Source organism: Orbicella faveolata, unplaced genomic scaffold, assembly GCF_042242905.1.
Source record: "Orbicella faveolata isolate gen_17 unplaced genomic scaffold, um_ofav_v1 contig_12, whole genome shotgun sequence".
Classification (NCBI taxonomy): Eukaryota; Metazoa; Cnidaria; class Anthozoa; order Scleractinia; family Merulinidae; genus Orbicella; species Orbicella faveolata.
Genome location: NW_028301539.1, coordinates 6,402,056 through 6,423,961, shown reverse-complemented (window position 1 = coordinate 6,423,961; position 21,906 = coordinate 6,402,056). Strand labels below are relative to the sequence as shown.

Sequence of the window (21,906 nt, the reverse complement as noted above, 5' to 3'; positions counted from 1 at the left end):
TTGTCATTGTTTTGTTGATGAAAATAATATCAATCTGGTGGATTTTCACGATACACATTTAACGATATATGGCTTTCCTAAAACAGAATACCTGGATCCTTACATCATCTGACAAGGCAAACGTCAGCGAAAGTCGCCTACAAGTCTGGCCTTGACAACCTTTTAGAATGTTTTCTCCCGAGTGCTTTTGCCCTAATCATCAGCGCTTTGCCCGAAAAGTTACAAAAATGTCTGAAACTGGACGGGCTCCACGTAACAGGTCAAAGCTTCGAGGGTCGTTCGCTAGCTTGAAAAATCGAAATTTCTTTTACTTTGCCTGAGGAACAATTTTAGGGAGCTTTCGTAGAATATAACATTCTAACTCTCGTAAAATGTAGAATTTCGGAAAATTCGCCAAAAAAAAAGAAAGAAAGACAAAACCAGTTTTGTCTAAATTAAATAAAATTGGAAATTGACCAAATTCTACTCATTTGCATTGAAACAGTTTGCACCTTTAGAAAAAAACAAATAACTTTGAAATTAAAAGGAGCGTACCTTTTCTACATTCTACAATGGCACCGTTGAAAGTTTTAGAGTTGCTTCCAGTGTTATTTGAAGATTGACCATTTCCAGACGGTTGAAAGCGTCTTATTATGTTCCATAATACAGTTTTAGGTGAATTCTTTATGAATTTTTTTCTTAAACATCTTCGCCTTTTTTTTCTCGATTGGAACTTCACGAGAAAACAGTCACGCATTCAACAAAAGTTGGAGGGTCCATCATTCCCCCTTTTTTTGGAGATATTTTTTTTCACAAGGAGATTTCGAACGATGAATTATAGAGCCATTAATACCTGCTATAAATATACTGTATTGGATGACACAGAGTAAATAACATCTATAATAAATTGTTACAAAATTTTCTGTACTTGAAGACAGTGACAGCTAAGTCTGATGAAAAGCAAGGAGGACGATATCAAGTAACGCAAGAGCATTTTAACAAGAAAGGTGAACAAACTTCGTTTTTACTCTAGTATGCCAAAATGTCAAGAACGTGTTTGAATTGGTTACCATGAAAGCGCTAACCACGCAGCTGTTGTAAACTATTTTAAGATGAAGAACCGTCAAGACGGTCATTGAATGGCGTTTAATTTGAATAACTATGAAACATTACCCAGTGGCTATTTGTGGACTTTTAGAAATCACGTCCGATTTATGGGCGACTAGAAAATTAGAAATAAAGAACATTCTTTTAAAAAAGCAAATTTCCAGGGCCCGGTTTCTCGAAGGAACCAAAAACTTTTCTCACCAGGAAAGCCGTAACAAAATCCCAAACCGTGTGATTACAGAGCTGCTTTATTCGCATATTCTTAATATGAACAGAGGTTCTCTTCAAACAAGGAGTTTCAGGGATATAAAACTCTCGGTTTTTAGATACAGATAATCTATTATGGCTTAGCGGGCCCGCAAAGTCTCAAGGGCTTTCGATCGAGAAACGGGCCCGACGGTTATTGAATAGCGTTTGAATGACTATAAAAGCGTTACTGTTTGTAGACCTTTAGAAATCTCGCAAGACTTGTTGGTGACTAGAAAAGTACATATCCCTCCCCCCCCTTTTTCTTTTAAATGGTGACTGTCAAGATGGAGATTAACTGAGGCATGAATTTGAGCTATGAAAGCATTATTCAAACTCTCAGTGTAAACCTAAAATAAAACCTCCAAGTTACAGGCGAGTTAAACTGTAGACCTATAAAACACTTTTTGTATTCTTTTTCGGATGGCAAAACTGTGAAGACAATCATTAGCTGGCGTTTGAACTCGTACCTTTTGAAAGCATTGTCTAAGCAAGCAGCAGGTGCAAACTGTAAGAAATCACCTCAGAGTTACAGGCTATTAAAACTGTATAACTAAAAGACACTTCGTATTACTTTAGTACCGCACAATTGTCAAGAAAGTCATCAGTTTAATGTAGATGAACTCAAACTGCTGATAACTATAAGCCAAGAAGCAATTTGTAGACTGTTTGAAATCAATTCAGACTCATAGGCGGTCGAAATGTATCACTAACTGAAGCGACACTTCGCACACTTCGTTTTATTTTTATTAAATAGCAAGCTGTCATGCAGATCATCAAATTATTTTGAACTCGTAACTTTGAAAGCAAAAGCTCAAAAACCATTTCAGACTCAAACGGGGCTATCCTTTAAAGTGCGGGTACTGATGGAGAAGTGGGTTTTCGCAACTGCATGCTTAAGTTGGGCACAAAACTGTGGTGCTCTCTTATGTGAAAAGATTCTACCTACAAGCTCAAAGATAAAATATTAAATAGCATTCCCTCGCACAAGTATGGGTAATCAAATGGTGACCAGTGAAAATAGGAAATAATGTTACGCACGTTTTGTTAAGTTTCTAATAAAACTTAGAATTTTGATAAAACGCAAATGAAATTATTTCTTAATTACCTTATAAAATCATAGGTAACAAATTACGATTACAATCGTAGGGTTTTGACTTGTTTATTGTATCGAGAAATATTCTCTCTAAACGTTGGCACGGTAATTTTGTAAACTCGTGTGAAATTATAAATTAACGCTGAAACGTTTGCCAGCATTAACGATATTAAGAACTAAACATGTCAGTTATAAGTCGAGCTGAATTTAGGAGTACGTGAGACGCACCAAAACGAACGTTTATTGAAAGGAAAATGAAGTCTAGCTTGAAATATAAACACTAATTGTTCCATTATAGTAGCATTGTTTAAAGAAAAGCAAGGTGAAGGGCAAAAAATAACCCGCGAACATTTGCAAGAGCAAGGTGAATATACTTAGGCTAAAGCGACAGTTTTCACATTTGAAATATTGTCTCTAGTGTAAAATTGAATGCAAACAGAACTGTAGACATATGTACCCTAGAAAAAAAGTGTACCACAAAAGACTTATTTAAATAGCTGTAGTCAGATATTTTCTAATACGGGGTTCCTTTTTGGCTTCCTAAAGTACTAGTACACTGTACTTGCTTAGCTGGTCCATGAGCAAATTAAGATACCAGTATTTAACTGATGTGTTATGAAAGATTTACTTTAAGTATATATCTACAATATACAATGAAAATACAATGGAAATAATTGACCCTATTAAGGACAGCTCTAAAAGAAAGAGGCTTGCCATTTGTCGAAGTTATCGCTATAAAATAAGTAAGCCAGTCGTCAGGATGCTCACTTCAAATCGAAGCTTTCTATAAAGTAATCAGCGTGAAAATGTTGGTTGCTGTGCTTCTCCTTCCTTTCTTCATTGGGGTTACGGTGTGCGAAGATGACGAAACTATGGCCTTGGTAAGTACTATATTCCAAATTATTACTCTAGCCAACGATTAATCTAGGTACTTTGGGCTCAGCAAAACTTTTTTTTTACAGAAAAAATGATTGTTCCTTGAGGCTCGTGACACGCAGTGTGTTACAAAAGGCAATTCCAAAATTAAAATGTTCACTAATACGCAATTGGAGCTGGTTTCAAATTCCTCTAATTAGATTAAGAATACTGATCAGTAAAACGAAAATAAAATCATAGAAAAAATTTAGAAAGGCAAAAGTTATTTAAATTTTATTGCGTCTTTGTTGCAGTTGTAGTCGAGCAGTATCCTAGCTTAAATTTTTGTGCTCGTCAACTCGTGTTCATTATTTTTACATGGGCGTTCAAGGGCGTTATCGTGAACACTGCCGTACGGCCCAAACAGAATAGGTTTATCTTTCTTCAAAATATTCGCCTCATTAGGAAGAAAAGAAAGCGATGACCTCAACACTTTAAAAATTGAAACAAAATAATGGTAAAAAACAATAGTAAATTAAAGAAAAAGAATATTGAAAGAACTTGGCACAATAAACTGTCTGAATGAATTTCAGACCAATGTGCACGCATTGAATACTTTGGGTGATGCGGGTTAAAAACGACAAATTTTGCCAATAAAATGTACGCGCTCATTGACCTTTTTGCCGCTAAGAAATGTTTGCCGTTTTATTTTAAATATCACTGCCTCCTCACATCCACACAGCTATACCTTTACTAGGATTATGATTCATCAATCTAATACAGTCTTCTGCAGTCTTCGGTTTTCATGATCTTTTCATCCCTCAAAACAGCAAATCTATTTTACCAGCTATTTAGTTATTGTTTGGTGGTGTATACACACAGCAGACACCTGAACAATTCAGCTTCGCCTGTCGATTGTGCTAGTTAATGATTAATTTAATGTTACTGAAATATCGCTGATAATTATTCTTTTAGCACTTCCTGAACCGATACGGGTACATATCAAACACTCGCAGTGGTAACCACGACGTTGGTACGGCCATCCGACAATTCCAAGATTTCTATGGTCTCCAGGTGACTGGCAGACTGGATGCCTCAACTGTCCGCCTCATGAAGAAGCCTCGGTGTGGTATGAGTGATCCAACTCCAGGAAGTCGCTTGCGAAGATATGCCACTGTTGGGAAATGGAAAAAGACTGACTTGAAATATTACGTCCAACCTGGCCAGGATCTCCCACATGTGAGTACAATTTGGTGTTAAGGGTCTTTTTGGTTATCCTCACTTAGACAGCTTTTAAAATTCAGTGTTCAAAATTGTTAACATTTTCTACAACTTACCAGGAGACATTTTAGTTTTTTTGATCGTTTGACCATGCGACGTGACGTTTCTATAGAAAAAAACGATATTTTCAAATGATGGCTTGCTTAAATTTCTGGGTTTCATAAAAAGTTGCTTTTTGATATTATCTATGAATTGTAATTTGCATCCGTTTTGTTTTTTTTTTTCTGACTTTTCTAAAAGATTGGGTCAAAGAAGAAAAAAAACAAAAACAAAAAAAAAACAGTATGGCGGACCTAATAAGCTAAGATAGGCATTTTGAAAATGTGACTATTTAAGTATGATATGAAGTCATCATTTTTACGTGGTTATCACTTAAAAGCGCTACGTAATGGTTTGCACATCTTGAACGTTTAGATTATCTTTTTCAAGTTTGCCGTTTGCAAGTTGTGTTTAACTTCTCCATCCTTAATAGCTAAGCCTTTTCCTTTATGGTTTATCATTGTCTCTTTGGTGCTTTTCTATCTTAATAAACTACTATTTTCCGGTTTCCTCCAAATTAAAGATAATATTATACGTGGCCAAAGTGACTGCGCTCCTTTAAGTACACTTCTATACTGTTTTGGATGCTTTACGTATACTTTACAGTATGAGCATTACCGAGTAAATGGTTTAAAATATCCCTCACCTTTCCCTACCACCTAACACCAAACACTCACGAACATCATTGCCCATACTAAATAGAGAAATGTTCTCGAAAACAACCAATTCATCACTTCATTGCGTCTAAATTATTAATAGGATGAGCAAAGAGGGATATTTGCTCAGGCACTGCAGTTCTGGGCCGACGTGTCGGGGTTGACATTTTCTGAAGTCGGCAGCGCAAGTGAGGCAGACATGAAAATAAGGTAATTTTGGCATTTTGGTAGTAAACAGGGGAAATAAGTAGTGTTTCAATTAGGAGAAATAAACTCTGGGATGAAAAGGCCTTATTAGCTGGATGAGGAAACAAAGGTCCCATAATTGATTTAAAACTTTAATGTAATATATGGAACACGAAAGGCCGTGTTTGATCACATTTCCAAACACCGACAAGAGAGTTGAGAATACGACGCGCAGAGTTGTATTTTTGACGTAGTTCGAGGTGTTTGGAAATGTGGTCAAACACTGTCTTGAGTGCATGATATATCTTCTCAATCAAAACTAAAGCTAAGGAGAAAACGGAGAAATAAAATCGTAAAAATCTATGCTAATTAAGATCCAATATCCAAACACCGCCACGGTCATGACTTTCTTTTCTTAAACTTGATGAATTATTAATGACTTTGAGAAGAGACTTTCCAAGGTATCTTACTGAAACTGACAGACCGTATATCTTAGAGTAATGCGCCATACATGTACATTCCAATCATCAAGCCGCCGTACTTTTTTTTCTCTTGTTCCGATCATAAGAATAAGTAGCTTTACTACAACCTACATCTATGGCATCTAAGGCAAGAGCTTAAGGGTAATGTAATGCTACCTACACTATACAGTACTTACGCTATATTGATATCTACGGGTATCTCTCAATCTATAATTAGCACTCGCTCTTTGACTACTACTTTAATCAGTACTCGCTCTTTAATTAGTGTTAGTATAGGGTTTTCTTTTCCCATTTCGTTGTTCGTGATTGTTGCTGTTAACTTTCTCTCCTGTATTATGTCAACCACGTTTCTCTACTTAATTTCTAAATTATGAATTATTTATGATATTTTAGTTTATTATTTTTTTTATCTACTCAAATTGGTTTAATTTCCTTTATTTCTGTTCTCAATTTTAAATAAACCAGATAATGCTGTTAAAGTAATAGCAGCTCGCCCACAATAGCTTTGCTAGCTGCGAGCTACCAAGGCTTGTAATCCAATTACATATATAGTAGTAAAAGTTATTGTTGGTTTTACTGTAAAGCGCTGCAGATCATTAAGAATTTATTGTCACATGGCTTTGGCTTGTGGCCGATATAACGCGCGCTCTGATTGGCTAAGAGCGAGATCTGAGCGGTCATTATGCAGCCGTAATGCCCACGGGCCGATTGCGGATTACACAAATTAGGAAGAGCTCGGCACCGAAAATTCAAGCGCATTGAAACGATGAAAGCCGATTAAAAACAGTAAGATAAAGTAAATTTAATTCCGATTAGCTAAAAGTTTAGAGATTTTTCCTTAATAAAATTTATATAGAAGTCGTTTTTGACTTACCAGCTGGTAATCTTGGCGGGCAATAGTGAAAAACAATCAAAATTTGCCGAATCTTAAGTAAAGCTAAAATCGCTAAGTGAAAAACACCATCGGCAGATCTGTCATGCATCCTAAGCAGAACACACGAAGAAACTTTTACAACAATTACCGAAATATTGAACTCCGTCACAGTTCTCATCAAGTGGATTCCTTCGCTTTAACACAATTAAATGTAAATCAGCTTCCAGGATCATCAGATGTAAACAATCGGGCGGTTTCTGTCGGCAGCAGTGGTTCTGATAACTACAGGTAGTTTTAAACGTTCACAAGGCTTCAAAGGTTCATCCATAAATCACAGAATGAAGAAGGCGAAGCTATGTTGTCCAGAGCGAATGCGAAGTTAGAGTTATTCTGAGCAGTGTATTATGAAGGATTAATATTTTATTTCCCCGAAAGACCGTTTGCTTGGACTGTTTTGAAGCACTTTCTGTCTTCTCTATATGCGTTCACGTTTCGACACAAAAGTCGGAAAAACTTCCCCATCAAGTTGTGGCACTACTATACTAAAATACCATTTTGAGGCTGTGACAATTATTTTTCCCGTAAAGAAATTTGTGTTTTCAGGTGTTTTTAACGGAATATGTAATACAGTGTCGAAGTTCACTGACTGTGTAGTTTTGCCCTGGGTTTGAGACGATGAATGAATCGGTAATCTCGTGCATCGACGGATGTGAATTGACGACTTCTGCTGGAAATATTTTTTTCTTTTCTTTAATTCATGAGCCGTATAATAAACAACTTAATAACCTCGACCGTTCGGTCGTTACGGGAAAATCTCAAACCTCCGCCTATCGCTCAGTCAATACGGTAAGGCCTCAGTTTGAGATTTTCCCGTAACGACCTCACTCTCGGTTGTTAAGTAGTTAAGGCAACACCCTTATAAGATGCTATTTTTCATGTTAATTATTATTATTATTATTATTATTATTATTATTATTACCTTAAAACAATGCAATAGGAAAAAACTGGAAAGACGGAATTAAAAAGTAAAAACTGCAGCAGCAGCAACTGACCCGTAGGTCAATAAGTTTGAACAATTAAAATAGCCAAAATAATGATTGGTTGTAACCATAAAGGTTTATTATGAGTACACATTTTCTTTCATTAGCTTTGGGAGAAACAGTCACCGTGGCACCAATGTGGAAGGGACATGCCCGTATCCATTCGACGGCCCCGGTGGTGTTCTGGCGCATGCGTATTTCCCTCAAGACGGGCGAGCTCATTTTGACGAGGATGAATTCTTCACCCACGGAACTAGCAGTGGCGTCAATCTTTTATGGGTGGCTGTGCACGAATTTGGACATTCCTTGGGCCTGCAACATACTAACATCCAGGGGGCAATTATGTTTCCTTACTACACGGGTTACGTCCCGGACATGAAGCTCCACTCTGATGACATTGCTGGTATTCAATATTTGTATGGTAAGAGAACTCAAGAAAAGCTGTGATAAACTTTAGGACAGTACTCGATGGCATGGAATGGATAGGCAAAAACGCTGACAAGAGTTTTGGTAATGCGCTTTGTTGGTTACATTTTCTATGACAAACACGTTTTCATACTGTTTTACCATAGCTGATAGAGGGGAATGGTTATGAAATTCGACAAAGTTCTTTGTTGTATGCTGTTGTTCTCTTTCTTGGCCTTGACCGTGCACAAAACACAATAGTTGCTTACTACTGACCGAGGAACTAACCAATAGAAACGTTTTGGCTACGTAATTCATGCAAAGTGTACGAGTGCAAAGCAAAAGATTGTGCACGGTCGTGGACCTTCCAACATAAATCTTGATATCTTTGTTTGCTCCTTTGATGTTTGCCGGGCTTCATAACCATCCCCCTCTATTAACTATGGTTTTCACCTAAATTTGGTGTGTGCTTTTAATCTTAAACAAGTCTTAAATTTGTCTCATTTCGAATTTAGACTTTCCAACAAATTCTTTACATTTCTTGTATTCTTATGTTACTATATTCCTGAGTTTTGGATTCAGTTTTGGAGCACTACGTGTTCTAACCAAGTTGGAGGACCAAAAATGGCAGGCGTACTAAAAGATGTGACGTCATTTTCCCGTTCTGTCACGTAAGGATTGAAACATGACAAAGAAAAAAACCCGGGATAAATGCGGATAACAGCGCTTTTAAAATGCTAACAAGGAAGACAATAACGTACCTTAATTTTACACCTTTGCATTTGCAGCTTTGCAAGTGAATATTGCGGAATATATTGTGAATACATTTCAGTGAATGATAATCACAGTTGCTGTTGAATGTTTATAGTCGACGATGCACTTAGCTAGAACTAGCAAGTTGAAAGCTTGAAAACAGCAACAAAAAAGGTTTAATTTTTTTTACAGCTACCTAAGTCGTGTACGTATCGGCGATAATCATTCTCAAGTCTTTACTCTACAGCTTTATAGTTTAGTTGATGGTCGGAGAAGAGAGATTGTTCCAGGGGTCTTAATTGTTTCCTCTTCTATCAGGTGCTAACTCTGGTGGCGGTGGCGGCGGTGGTAGCGAGCAAACTCCAGCCCCTACAGTTCCCGGTTAGTCTTCTACATGTACATATGCAGACAACAGGGAAGAGTGTCACGATAGGGTAGTGTTTACCAATAAATGTGGTGCTCGATTGGTGCAAGGGTTGCGTATCTAGAGAAGTGTATACTTTTCTAGACTTCTTCTAGTTTCACCATCTGCTGTCCGACACTCTTTAATGTTATCTTCTTTAACATTTCCGGATACTCTCTTTCAATGGGGGAGAAATCTGCGTGTTCTAATGTACGTCAATTTTGCAGCATTTGCTTTGATGTTTTGGCGTAAGCTTTTTCAAGTTCTATTTATTCACGCCATGGGAAAATCATAATAATTCATTTAAATTTACCTTTGCTTTTTGCGCCATAACCAATTACCCAACTAATCTTGCAGACCAAGCTATAGTGACCTTAAGCCTCTGTCAGCTTGTTTAAGGCATTAAAAACACAGAGATGGTAGGGCTGAATGGCTCGATAAGAAATTTCCTAAATTCTAGAGGGTACAACTTTTGCAACAGCCATTAATATGTCAGTACTTTCTTGACACCATAGAAAATTGTGAAGACAGGTCGAGTACTCCATGCCAACCGTATAAGGATGCTGGTTATTGTGATACGTACCCTGATAACATGAAGTATTGGTGCGAGAAGACATGTTTCAACTGTAAGTTCTGCAGATATTAGTAATAGAAAAATGAACTAATCGTCATTCTCGTCCCTAGAGGTCGCGCTCATTTTGGTCAGCACTAAGAATTGCGACATCTGGCTACACCCGATTTTCTTAGCATGGGCAGAGTATTCGTTTCATATTCTCAACTAATCAGATTGGTCAGATTTGATGGGAAGTTCGTAAATCGCAGACATTCGGTGACGTTCGTGATTCTTGGTGCTGACCAAAAGGAGCGAGGTCTCTGGGTACGAGAATGACTAATCGTAAGAAAGATTGCCGTGGGGAGGTGTTCATGATCAGTAGTAGAACAATTCCATAAAACCTAAGCCAGATCGTTTACTATAAGCCAAAACATGAGCATACATGCGCATATAACATGCTTCCACGCATCAAACAGTCATCGGTTACATGGAAACTGAAAAATGTTTTGAATACCGTTTGTATGTACTTTGAAAACAGTATGAAAATACAATGATGTAGTTGTACGGAAGAATTCGTGTGTATATTGACCGCCCGTAACTTAAATAAGGTACTAGCTGAAACTCATTTTTTTCTATGTTTTGTTGCAGGTCAGGAATAGATGACAAAAAACGCGTGACTACCTTAATAAATTTGGGTTTATTCTTGTAAAAGTATATGAAATTAACTAGAGAATAAAAGCAACAGATCAAAACATGTGTTGGTTTTAGTTCATTCATTTTCTCTTGTGAGTTTCGTTTCCATCCATCTTTAATTGAATTTAACTTGTACAGTGTACCATAAAGGAAATGCTAAAATCTTTAAACTATTATTGACTGAGCTATCATGCGCTATCACCCATTAGCTTGCAATGCTTGGAGGTTGCTTACAAATATGAGACATTTTCTCGTTTTCCCGAAGTTTCGGAGAAACATTTAACAGAAAATGCAATAGAAGTCATTTCCTGAGAAGGCTGAAAAGGACAACGTTTAACATTGCAAAACTGTACGTTGTTGATTTCATATAAATGCCCAATCGTGAACAAATTATGGTCATCTTCATGGCATAATAGGTTACCATAGCTTTACATGTAAGTGAATACATTTTGGTGTCAACAATGACAAGTAGGGAAGGAAGGAAGGAAGGAAGGAAGGAAGGAATGAATGAAGGAATGAGTGAGTGAGTGAGTGAGTGAGTGAGTGAGTGAGTGAGTGAATGAATGGATGGATGAATGGATGAATGAATGAATGAACGAATGTAGAAAACATTGCAGGTGATCGTGTGAATAATTTCGGAAAACTCTCCATGTCTGGCTCGCTCTCTTCACATGCTTCATTCAACCGAAAAAGATTTTATTAAAATGTCCACGATTGGAGAATTTATTCTATTTTCCCTTGTTGCATAATAATACCAAACTTCACTTGTTATTTTGACGCGCTATTTTATCCACATTTTGTCGCACTTATTTCCTACCTTGTTGCCTGCATTATCAGTTAACTCGAAGAGGAATTCCTTTGCATTTTTTTTTTATTCACACTCGGTTGTGTCGATGTAGGTAAAAATTGTCCAGTGTCTATCAATTTGAGATGGATTTTTATTTCTATCTCTATTCGTTACGGTGATTTTCGAGATACGTGAAGAACACGTGTTCACCAAATTATTTTTCTGACAAACTAAAACATGTTTACTCATGGACCAGCGAAGCAAGTCCAGAGAACTTCTACTTTGAGTCGTTAAAAGGAACCTGACATTAGATACAATTCATAACACAGCTACTTAAATAAGTCTTTTTTGTCAGGTTGTTACTACAGTTCTGTTTACATTTAAATATAACTTTATGCTAAACACAGTGTTGGTTATATAAAAACAATCACTTTGTCACAAGTGTGTTGTACTTGCTCTTAAAAATATCCTTGGGCTAGCATTACGTCGGTCAATGAAAAGTTTATATTTTCATCTATATGGATATACATTTATTTCTTAATATGCACATTGGTAATTTACACGTAATCCTAGTTTCAACCCTTACTTTTCGTCAAATGAGCCTATTTTTTTATGTCGGCAATGAAACATTTTATATATTTTCATTTAGATTCAATTTTTTTTTACCTTTTAATATAGACATTGGTGCTCCAACCGTAATACTGATTTCAACCCGACTTTCGATACAATGTTATTTCTGCGAGTAAATACTCTTAGATATCTCTGATACATTTGAGCCTGCTGGTAAAAGATTTTTGTGTGAAAGACCATCGCAGTTTTTTTGCATCCTAAACAGTTGCGAAAAACTAAGGCTTGCATGAGAAATTTACATTTTTATCCATTGCTGTCAGCATCCATTCTAAAAATCTATTAAGTATAGCCTACTGCCAGTCTGAATGATTTTTTGAGAGATTGCTTTCAAAGTTTCGAGTTGTATTTACATGAATGAACCTCCCGGCAGTTTATAATTTTAAAAGAACTTACTGTGGCTTAGCTCTACATTTCAGCCTGTGAGACTGGCGTGATTTTGTTAAGTGTCGAAGCGTAACTGCTGCGTGGTTTATACTCATATCTATAAATCGCTCCATGGTTGTGGTTGTCTCGACTTGTTCGCTATCCTAAAAGAAAAACGTAGTATTTTTAGCTCTACAATTCAAGTCGCCTGTAAGCCTGAAGTGATTTGTTAGAGTTTATATCTGCTGTTTGATTGCTATAACACGTCAAACACCAGTTAAGGACTCTTTTGACCGTTTTGTCAAGCTCAAAAGCATTCGAAGGTTTTTTTTAGCTCTGCAGTTCTAGTCGCCTGCAATGCTGTCATTTTTTCTTACATTTTTCACCTGCTGATTGGGTAATGCTCTCATAACTTTAAATCATTCAGAACCCAGTTAATAGCCCGGTCTTTACAGTCATCATTGTAAAAAGATGTAACTTCGCTCTACTTTTCTAGTCGCGTGGGAGTTCGACGTTATTTCTAAAAGTCTTCAAATAGCCGCTGGGCAATACTTTCAGAGTTATTCCAACGCCATTTAATCACCAACTTTACAATTTTCCCTTAAACAAAAACAAACAAACAAACAAACAAACAAACCATAGACTTTGAAGTAAGTGTCGTCACAGCTGAACCACCGAGTACAATATGCTGCGATTGAGGCAAAACTGCGATATTTTCATATATATACTTTTGCTATTTTATAGTGCAGATAATATTCCTGAGTAACAGGGATATACGCCAACAAATTGCACTGAATTCTTCTGTGATTTAACCAAGGTCAAAATCTTGGTTAAAAGTGTAATACCCAGAAACTCAAAGAGACCTACATCAAACTCAAAGGGAATTAGAAAATTAGGGCTACAGAGCACTTTTTGAAGAAGGTAGACTGTAAAAGAGATTATTATAAAATGCTGTGGCGTGTGAATAACTCAGAAAGTATTACCCTAAGGCTATTTGTAGACTATTAGAAATCTTCTTAGACTTAAAGCTGACTTGAATGATGGAGGCAAATAACCATCAGCTTTGGAAGTTAAATTGTAAAGATGGCCATTAATATAATGGATTTGAATAGTTCTGAAAGTATTACCGACGGGCTATTTGACGACTGACCCACTGGCGACTAGGAAAGTAGACCGAAGTCACGTTTCGTTTTAATTTTGTAAATGGTGACTGTCAAGATGCTGATTAACTGGATTCTGAATTACTTAAAATTGTGAAAGCATTAGCCAATCATACTGCATTGCAAAATATCGTAATTCCATTTAAATGGTTCCTATAAATCATTATTTTTAATACCCGGGAAGTAAAACAAACAAACAAACAAACAAACAAACAAACAAACAAACAAAACAAAACACAGTAAATACCTTACATTAAGGGCACTTCTGAGACCATCTCACGGATCCTACAGCCCTACAACATTCGTGTAGCCCACAAACCTACAACTACGTTACGACACTTACTGACCAACGTGAAAGACAGAGACGAACCTAACGACAGACAGGGAGCAGTTTACAAGATCAAATGCTCCGACTGCCAGGCTTCCTACATTGGTGAGACTAGCAGAAACCTTAACACGAGACTGACTCAACACAAACGAGCCACGAGAAATGGTGATGCCAACGTACAATCACATTGCTGTACATCATCAACTGACAAACCACAACATTGACTGGGACTGTGCTCAGTGCTTAACCTACAGTACAAACTATTTTCAACGACTGGCTCTGGAAAGCTGGTACACTAACCTAGAACAAACGCCTCTTAACAGATGTCAACAACTACCGGCGCCTTACAAACGACTTATCCACGACAGAAACGAAACCGACAAACGGACTTCTAAAAGACTGACTTAACAATACACGGACCAAAACCGACCTACTTGACTAACAATAGACGGATCGAAACCCACTGACTGATTGACTGATGACAAACTTTACACGAGTCTTTCAGCCAATACCATCATGGCTATACTGACCAATCACGTTCAACGGACCAGACTTATAACATCATCGACTGACAAACACTATTCACTTGACTCTGAAGATGACTTCCGTTCAGGTTGTCGAAACGTCAGTCACCAACAACAGTTCTTTTCTTTTTCTAGAAAAAGGCGCCTAGAAAAGTATGACGAAGTTACATTTTGTTTTCTTTTTTAAAATGGTGACACACTGTTAAGACGGTGATTAACTGGGTTCTAAATTCTTTAAAGTTATAAATGCATTAGCCAATCAACAGGTGAAAATGTAAGAAAAAACTACAGCGTTAGGCGACCAGAACTGCAGAGCCAAAAAGCCGCTCTTGTCTTTTTAAAACGTTAAACTGTCATGAGGTTTATTTAACCGTACCTTCGAAAGGAAACTGTCAGAAATATTTTCAGACTAACAGCAAGTTATCGATTTATGGAATGGGTGCTGACCGAAATGTATGGAAATGTAAATATCCGTAACATACCTAAATTTTCTTTTCTTTAAAAGGTAAATGAATATAAATATAAAAAATGGTATAAAATTTATTGCCGGACATAATGATATGATCATTTGACGAAAAGCAAGGTGAAGGGCAAGAATAACCCAAAAACATTCTTAAGAGCACGGTGAATACACTTATGGCAAAGTGATTGTTTTCACATCACAAACACTGTTTATAGCGAAAAATTGCTTGCAAATGCAAACAAATCTGTACTCGCATGCACCGCTCAAAACTTGACACAAAAAACGTATGTAATTAGCTGTATTAGGAGTTTTATCTAATGTCAGGTTCCTTTTAGCTAGTAAAAGTCCAAGTACGCTGTACTTGCTTAGCTGCTCTATACGTAAATTGTGCTACCTGCACTTAAGTGATGCGTTATAAAATATTTATTTAAGTATGTATCTACGACATGCGATGAGAATACAAATTATTGCTATAAAATAGGTGAGCCAGTCTTCAGAATGCTCACTTCAAATCGGCGTTTCTGGCAGAGTAACCATAAAAATGTTGGCTGCTGTGTTTCTGTTGTCGTTTTTCATTGGGCGCCAATTTTTCAAAATCAGGGTAGTTTTCCACACGCTTTATCTCTGAAACGAAGTCGGTGACCCCAATTTTTTCTTGCCTTTCTGGCACAAGTAACTCATTGCTTGACTGCAGTAGTAAAAAAGTTTTAAAAAAGTCTATCGACTTTAAATTTTTTGCGCGAACGTCCTTAAATAAACCCTGCTTCCATATTTCACGGAAAATTTGTGAATTTCCTGTTAAAAGGGAGCCAGATCCCCCTCCCCACTGGGGCAGATAATGGGTGCAAGATGTATGCAGCCGGGCTGTCAGGTCAGTGGACGAAGATTCACACTCGACAAATAATTTTTACAAGATTAATATTGATACGTAGTCTTTACTCATACACTTTTTGCTTTATCTTGAGGACAAAGTTATTTAGCAACGCTAGTTACACCGCAAAATTGCGCAAAAATACTTAGAAATCTTACTTTTGTTTGAATAATTTGCAAATTTTCGCACCAAACCAAATAAAGGAAGACAGCTACAAAAAGTTTTGTTTTTTTGTTTTTTTTGGAGCAACTTTTGAGCAACTTTCGTTCCAAAATGCAACTTTTGACCTTTTTTGAGCAACTTTTGAGCAACGTTGCGAGAAATCGAGGGCAACTTTTTAAGAAAGTGTTAATTTTACTTTATATGTCAATATCTCTTAACACCTTAATAGCTATAAATTTCTAACAAGCTCTTACATTGTTGACGTCAGTTTTTTGTCTAATAGCGTAAAATGTAAGCTGGGACATCAGCAACAATCAACCTTTTTTTTCCTGGTTAGGTTGCAGGGCTCTACCTGGTTTTACTAGGACCTCGATTTAACAATTCAACCTAATACCATCTTCTTCAGTCGTCGATTCTTATGCATGGTATTTTGTTCCCTCAAAAGAACAAATCTATGTTACCACCTATTCATTTATTGTTTGGCTGTGTGTACATATAGCAGACACCTGGAAAAATTCGTCTGTCGATTATACTATAGTTATTGATTGGTTTAATTTCCTGAAATATCGCCGATAATTATTCTTTCAGCACTTTTTGAACCAATACGGGTATACATCAACCTCTCGTAGTGGTAACCACAACGTTGGTACGGCCATCCGACGATTTCAACAATTCTATGGTCTCAAGGTCAGTGGGAGACTGGATGCCTCAACTGTCCGACTCATGAAGAAGCCTCGGTGTGGTATGAGTGATCCAACCCTAGGCAGTCGCTTGCGAAGATATGCCACTCTTGGAAAATGGTCAAAGACTGGCTTGAAATATTTCGTCCAACCTGGTCAAGATCTCCCACAAGTGAGTACAATTTGGAGTAAGGAGTTCGTTTTGATTGTTTTGAAATTGTTAATCCTATGCAGCCTGGGAAGAAGGGAATTTAAGGTGTACGAGCTGATTTCAAACTATCCTCGCTTAAAAAGCTTTTAAAATTCAGTGTTCAAAATTGTTAACATTTCCTACAACGTATCAGGAAAAATTTTGGTTTTTTGATCGTTTGACCATGCGAAGTGACGTTCCGACGGAAACGATTTATCCAAATGGTGCTTTGCCGAAATGTAATGATCTTTTTTTTTCACTTACTTTATAAAGGTTTCATCAAAAGCAGCTTTTTGACATGATTTGACATGATTTGTGTTTTGCATCCGTTTGGTTGTTGTTGTTGTTTTTTCCGGACCATTTGTGGTCGGGTAAATACAGGAGCCCTTTCCCCTCACAATCCACCTAACTCTCAAGACTCACTTTCGAAAACATGTCCCATAGGGGTAGTGTACCTAAAAATAATCATTATTACTTCATTTTGTTTGAATTATTAAAAGGACAAGCAAAGAGAGATATTTGCTCAGGCACTGCAGTTCTGGGCCGACGTGTCTGGGCTGACATTTTCTGAAGTCAATAGCGCCAGTGAGGCAGACATCAAAATAAAGTAATTTGGACAGCTAGATAGTTAACAGGGGAAATACATCGCTTTTAATTTGAGTATCGAACGTAATTGATTCTGCATTAACTACGCTACACGATTGGCTTAATAAACTCACGCCATTTTTTTATCCAATTATAAGAAAACCAAAACCAGTCGTGAATGCTTTGCACTCGTTTTCTCGCGGTTTGCGTCAGCAAAATCTAGAGTTTTGATTGGTTCACTGTAATGTCTGTGTCCTTTGTGATTGGCTAGAGTAATATTTTTGTTATTATGAAACTCAACTGAAAACAGCTCTAAATTGGAATTAAATTGGGGAAATAAATCTGGGATGAAAAGACCTAATTTGCTGGATGAGTAAATAGAGGTCGTATATCTGATTTACTCCAAGGTATGTCATTGAACTTTACAGACTGTATATTTTAGGGTAATGCGTCATACATGTACATTTCAATCATCAAGCCGCTAGTTTTTTTCTCCTGTTCCAGTAATTAGAATGAGAAGCATCACTAAGACCTATATCCGTGTCATAAGGCAAGCGCTTAAGGGTATTGTAATGATACCTACAAGTAAAGCTTTGCAGCTAAATTAAGGGTACTTTTTTTCATTTTAATTAAAATTATCTTAAACCAATACAATACAAAGGAAAAAGCCGGAATTGAAAATGCAGCAGCAGCAGCTGACCTGTTGGTCAATAAGTTGCGATAATTAAAAAAGACGAAATATTGATAGGTTTAAATCGTATAGGTTTATTACGAACACAAGTTTTCTTCGATTAGCTTTGGGAGAAAAAGTCACGCTGGCACCAATGTGGACGGAACATGCCCGTATCCATTCGAAGGCCCCGGGGATGTTCTGGCGCATGGGTATTACCCTGAGGACGGGCGAGCTCATTTTGACGAGAATGGAACCTTCATCGATGGTACTTACAATGGTATCAATCTTTTATGGGTGGCTGTGCACGAATTTGGACATTCCTTGGGCCTGCAGCATACAAACATCTCAGGGGGCGATCATGTATCCTTACTACACAGGCTACGTCCCAGACATGAAGTTTCACTCTGATGACATTGCTGGTATTCAATATTTGTATAGTAAGAGAACTCAAGAAAAGCTGTGATAAACTTTAGGGCAGTACGCGATGGCATGGAATGCATAGGCAAAAAGGAGAGCTTCGGTAATGCGCTTTCTACGGCTAACACGTTTTCGAACTGTTTTACCATAGTTAACAGACGGGAATGGTTATGAAACTCGACAAAGGTCTTTGTTGTATGTTTTTGTTCTCTTGTTTGGCCTTGACCGCGCACAGTACACAGTAGTGGCTTACTACTGACCGAGGAACTAACCAATAGAAACGTTGTGGTTACGTAACTCATGCAATGTGTATAAGCGCAATTATAAGAAAACCAAAACCGTGAATGCTTTGCACTCGTTTTCTCGCGTTTTGCGTCAGCTATATCTAGAGTTTTGATTGGTTCACTGTAATGTCTGTGTCCTTTGTGACTGGCTAGAGTAATAATTTTCGTTGTTACGAAACTCAGTTGAAAACAGCCCTAAATAGGAATTAAATTGGGGAAATAAATCAGGGATGAAAAGACCTAATTCGCTGGATGAGTAATAGAAACGTTTTGGTTACGTAACTCATGCAATGTGTATAAGCGCAATTATAAGGAAACCAAACCAAAAGATTGTGCACGGTCGTGGACCTGCCAACATAAATCTTGACATCTTTGTTTGCTCCTTTGATGTCTGCCGGGGTTCATAACCATCGCCATCTATCAACTATAGTTTTAACCAAATTCGGTGTTGCTTTTTAATCTTCAACAAGTCTTAAATTTCTGTTTCATTTTGAATTTAGACTTTACAACTACCTTTTTTTTTTCAAATTCTTTACTCTTCTTGTATTGTTATATTGTTATATTCTTGAGTTTTGGATTTAATTTTGAAGCTGTTCTAACCGAGCTGGAGGACCAAAAATGGCAGACGTTCTAAAAGATGTGACGTCATTTTGCCGTTCTGTCACGCTAGGATTGACACGTGACAAAAAAAAAATAAACCAGGATAAAGAGGGGTAGCAGCGCTTTTGAAATGCTAGCAAGGAACACAATAGTGTAGCTTACTTTTAAACCTCTTTTTTTTAAACCCTTCCACTTGCAGCTTTTCAAGTAAATACTGTGGAATATATTGTGAATACAGTTCAGTGAATCATCACATTTGTTGTTGAATGTTTAAAGTTTTCGATGCACTTAGCTACAACTAGCTAGTTGTAGCGAGTTAGAACTAGCCAATTGGAAGCCTGAAAACAGCAACAAAAAAGGTTTTCATTTTTTACAGCTGCGTAAGTCGTGTACATATCAGCAATAACCATTCAAGTGTTTACTTTACAGCTTTATTGTTTAGGTGATGGTGGGAGGAGGGAGATTGTTCCAGGGGTCTTAACTGTTGCGTTTTCTATCAGGTGCTAACTCCAGTGGTGGTGATGATGACCAAACTCCAGCCCCTACAGCGCCCGTTTAGTCTTCTACATACATATGTACATATGCAGACAACAGGGAAGAGTGTCACGATAGGGTAGTGTTTACCAATGGACTAAATGTGGTGCTTGAGTGGTGCAAGGGTCGCGTATCTAGAGAAGCGTATACTTTTCTAGACTCCCTCTGGTTTTACCATCTGCTGTCCAATAATCTTTAATGTTACCTTCTTTAAACTTTCCTGACACTCTCTTTCAATGGAGGAAAAATCTGCGTGTTCTAATATACGTCAGTTTTGCAACATTTTGTGCCATAACCAATTTCCCTCCTAATCTTGCAGACCAAGCCGTGGCGACTCTCAGCCCCCGTTAGCTTGTTTATTGCTTTAAAAACACAAAAATCGCAGGGGGGATGGCTCAGTAAGAAATCTCCTAAAGTCTAGAGGGTAAAACTTTTAAAACAGTCATTTATATGTCAATACTACATTGACACTGTAGGAAATTGCGAAGACATGCTGACTACTCAATGCCAAGCGTATAAGGATGCTTGTTATTGTGATAAGTACCCTGATAACATGAAGTATTGGTGCGAGAAGACATGTTTCAACTGTAAGTTGTGCAGAAATTGGCAATAGAAAAAAGACCCAATCGTAAGAAAGATTTCAGTGGAGAGGTGTTGATGGCCAATAATGTAACAAGTCCATACAAATTAATTGAAACCGTTTACCATAAGCCAAACCACGAGCACACATGCTCATATAACATGCTATCACTGACGCATCGAACAATCACAGTTACACGGAAACTGAATGATAATGTTTTTTATACCATTTGGATGTACTTTCAAAACAGTATATAAATTCAGTGATAGTTGTAAGGAAGAAGAAATTCTGTGTATATTGACTGCTCGTAACTTAAATAAAGTACTGAAAGTCTTTTTTTCTATGTTTGGTTGCAGGTCAGGGATAAATGTTGAAAAACGCGTGACTACCTTAATAGATCGGGTTTACTCTTGTAAAAGTATATGAAATATAATTAACAAGAGAATAAAAGGAGCAGATCAAAACATTTGTTGGTTTTAGTTCATTCATTTCTTCTCATGAGTTTCGTTTCTTTTCATCTTTAATTGAATTTAACTTGCGCTATCACCCATTAGTGTGCAATGCTTGGAGGTTGCTTACAAATATGAGACATTTTCTCGTTTTCCCGAAGTTTCGGAGGAACATTTAACAGAAAATGCAATAGAGGTCATTTCCTGAGAAGGCTGAAAGAGACAACGTTTAACATTGCAAAACTCCACACTGTTGATTTCACATAAATGCCCAGTCACTGTGAACACGTTGTGGCCACCTTAATGGCGAAATAGGTTACCATAGCTTTACATGTAAGTGAATACATTTTCGTGTCCGCCGTGACAAGTGTGTCGGCAAATTTGTGGGGACCTCGGTTTTAGAACACGCTGCACGAGAAGATGGGCACAATTCTTCCTTATTACTTAAATGTCAACAAATTCAGGGAAGTGGATGAACAACAACAGCAAAAAAACTAACAAAACCGACACAAAAACTTTCAGTTAGAAAGAAAGAACAGATTTTAATTTCAGTAGAAAATTAAGCTTGGAACCCCAGAAAAATTGTCTAGTACCTTATGATTGGGTCCTGTCCTCGTCATAACTTTGCGCTTAGCAATAAATTCATAAATCTTGATGATGACATTTGCGTAAGGTAAACTCTTGCTTCATTTTACATTGCCGTAGCTTGCAAGAGACAAACCGAGGGAACTGCTTAAGTCATTTGCTTTCGTTTTTTGTTATTTATACTCATCATAAAAACTCTATATACCTAAGACGAGAATTAAACCATAGACATTGGCTTTGTTAAAATACTTTTGGCTATGGCCCACTTTGACTAGTTTTCAACCTTCGTGTCTGCATTATCACTTAACACGAAGAGAAATTCCTTTGTATTTTTTTTTTTTATTCACACTACGTTGTCTCGATCTAGGTAAAAAAAGTCCAGTGTTTTTCAAT

The 21,906-nt window shown here is 37.2% G+C and overlaps 1 protein-coding gene and 1 pseudogene across 3 annotated transcripts; both read left to right on the top strand.

Moving 5' to 3' along the window:
* The first annotated feature begins 3,168 nt into the window (after positions 1-3,168).
* Positions 3,169-10,707, top strand: LOC110046876 (matrix metalloproteinase-19-like). 2 transcript variants are annotated; one of them, XM_020752589.2, is made up of 7 exons: positions 3,170-3,309; positions 4,259-4,522; positions 5,363-5,469; positions 7,949-8,262; positions 9,318-9,380; positions 9,918-10,028; positions 10,604-10,707. In XM_020752589.2, the coding sequence occupies exons 1-7, from the start codon at positions 3,235-3,237 to the stop codon at positions 10,612-10,614; spliced, it is 945 nt and encodes a 314-aa protein (XP_020608248.2). In that variant the 5' UTR covers positions 3,170-3,234; the 3' UTR covers positions 10,615-10,707. The 2 variants fall into 2 exon arrangements, with proteins under 2 accessions (XP_089138353.1, XP_020608248.2); XM_089282227.1 differs by lacking the exon at positions 10,604-10,707 and having other exon boundaries at positions 3,169-3,309; positions 9,918-10,063.
* A 5,915-nt stretch (positions 10,708-16,622) lies between these two features.
* LOC149116310 (matrix metalloproteinase-19-like) lies at positions 16,623-20,937 on the top strand (annotated as a pseudogene). The gene is made up of 6 exons (XR_016203975.1): positions 16,623-16,788; positions 17,307-17,413; positions 18,187-18,496; positions 19,879-19,911; positions 20,368-20,486; positions 20,836-20,937. The product of XR_016203975.1 is annotated as a matrix metalloproteinase-19-like (transcript).
* The last annotated feature ends 969 nt before the right edge of the window (positions 20,938-21,906 follow it).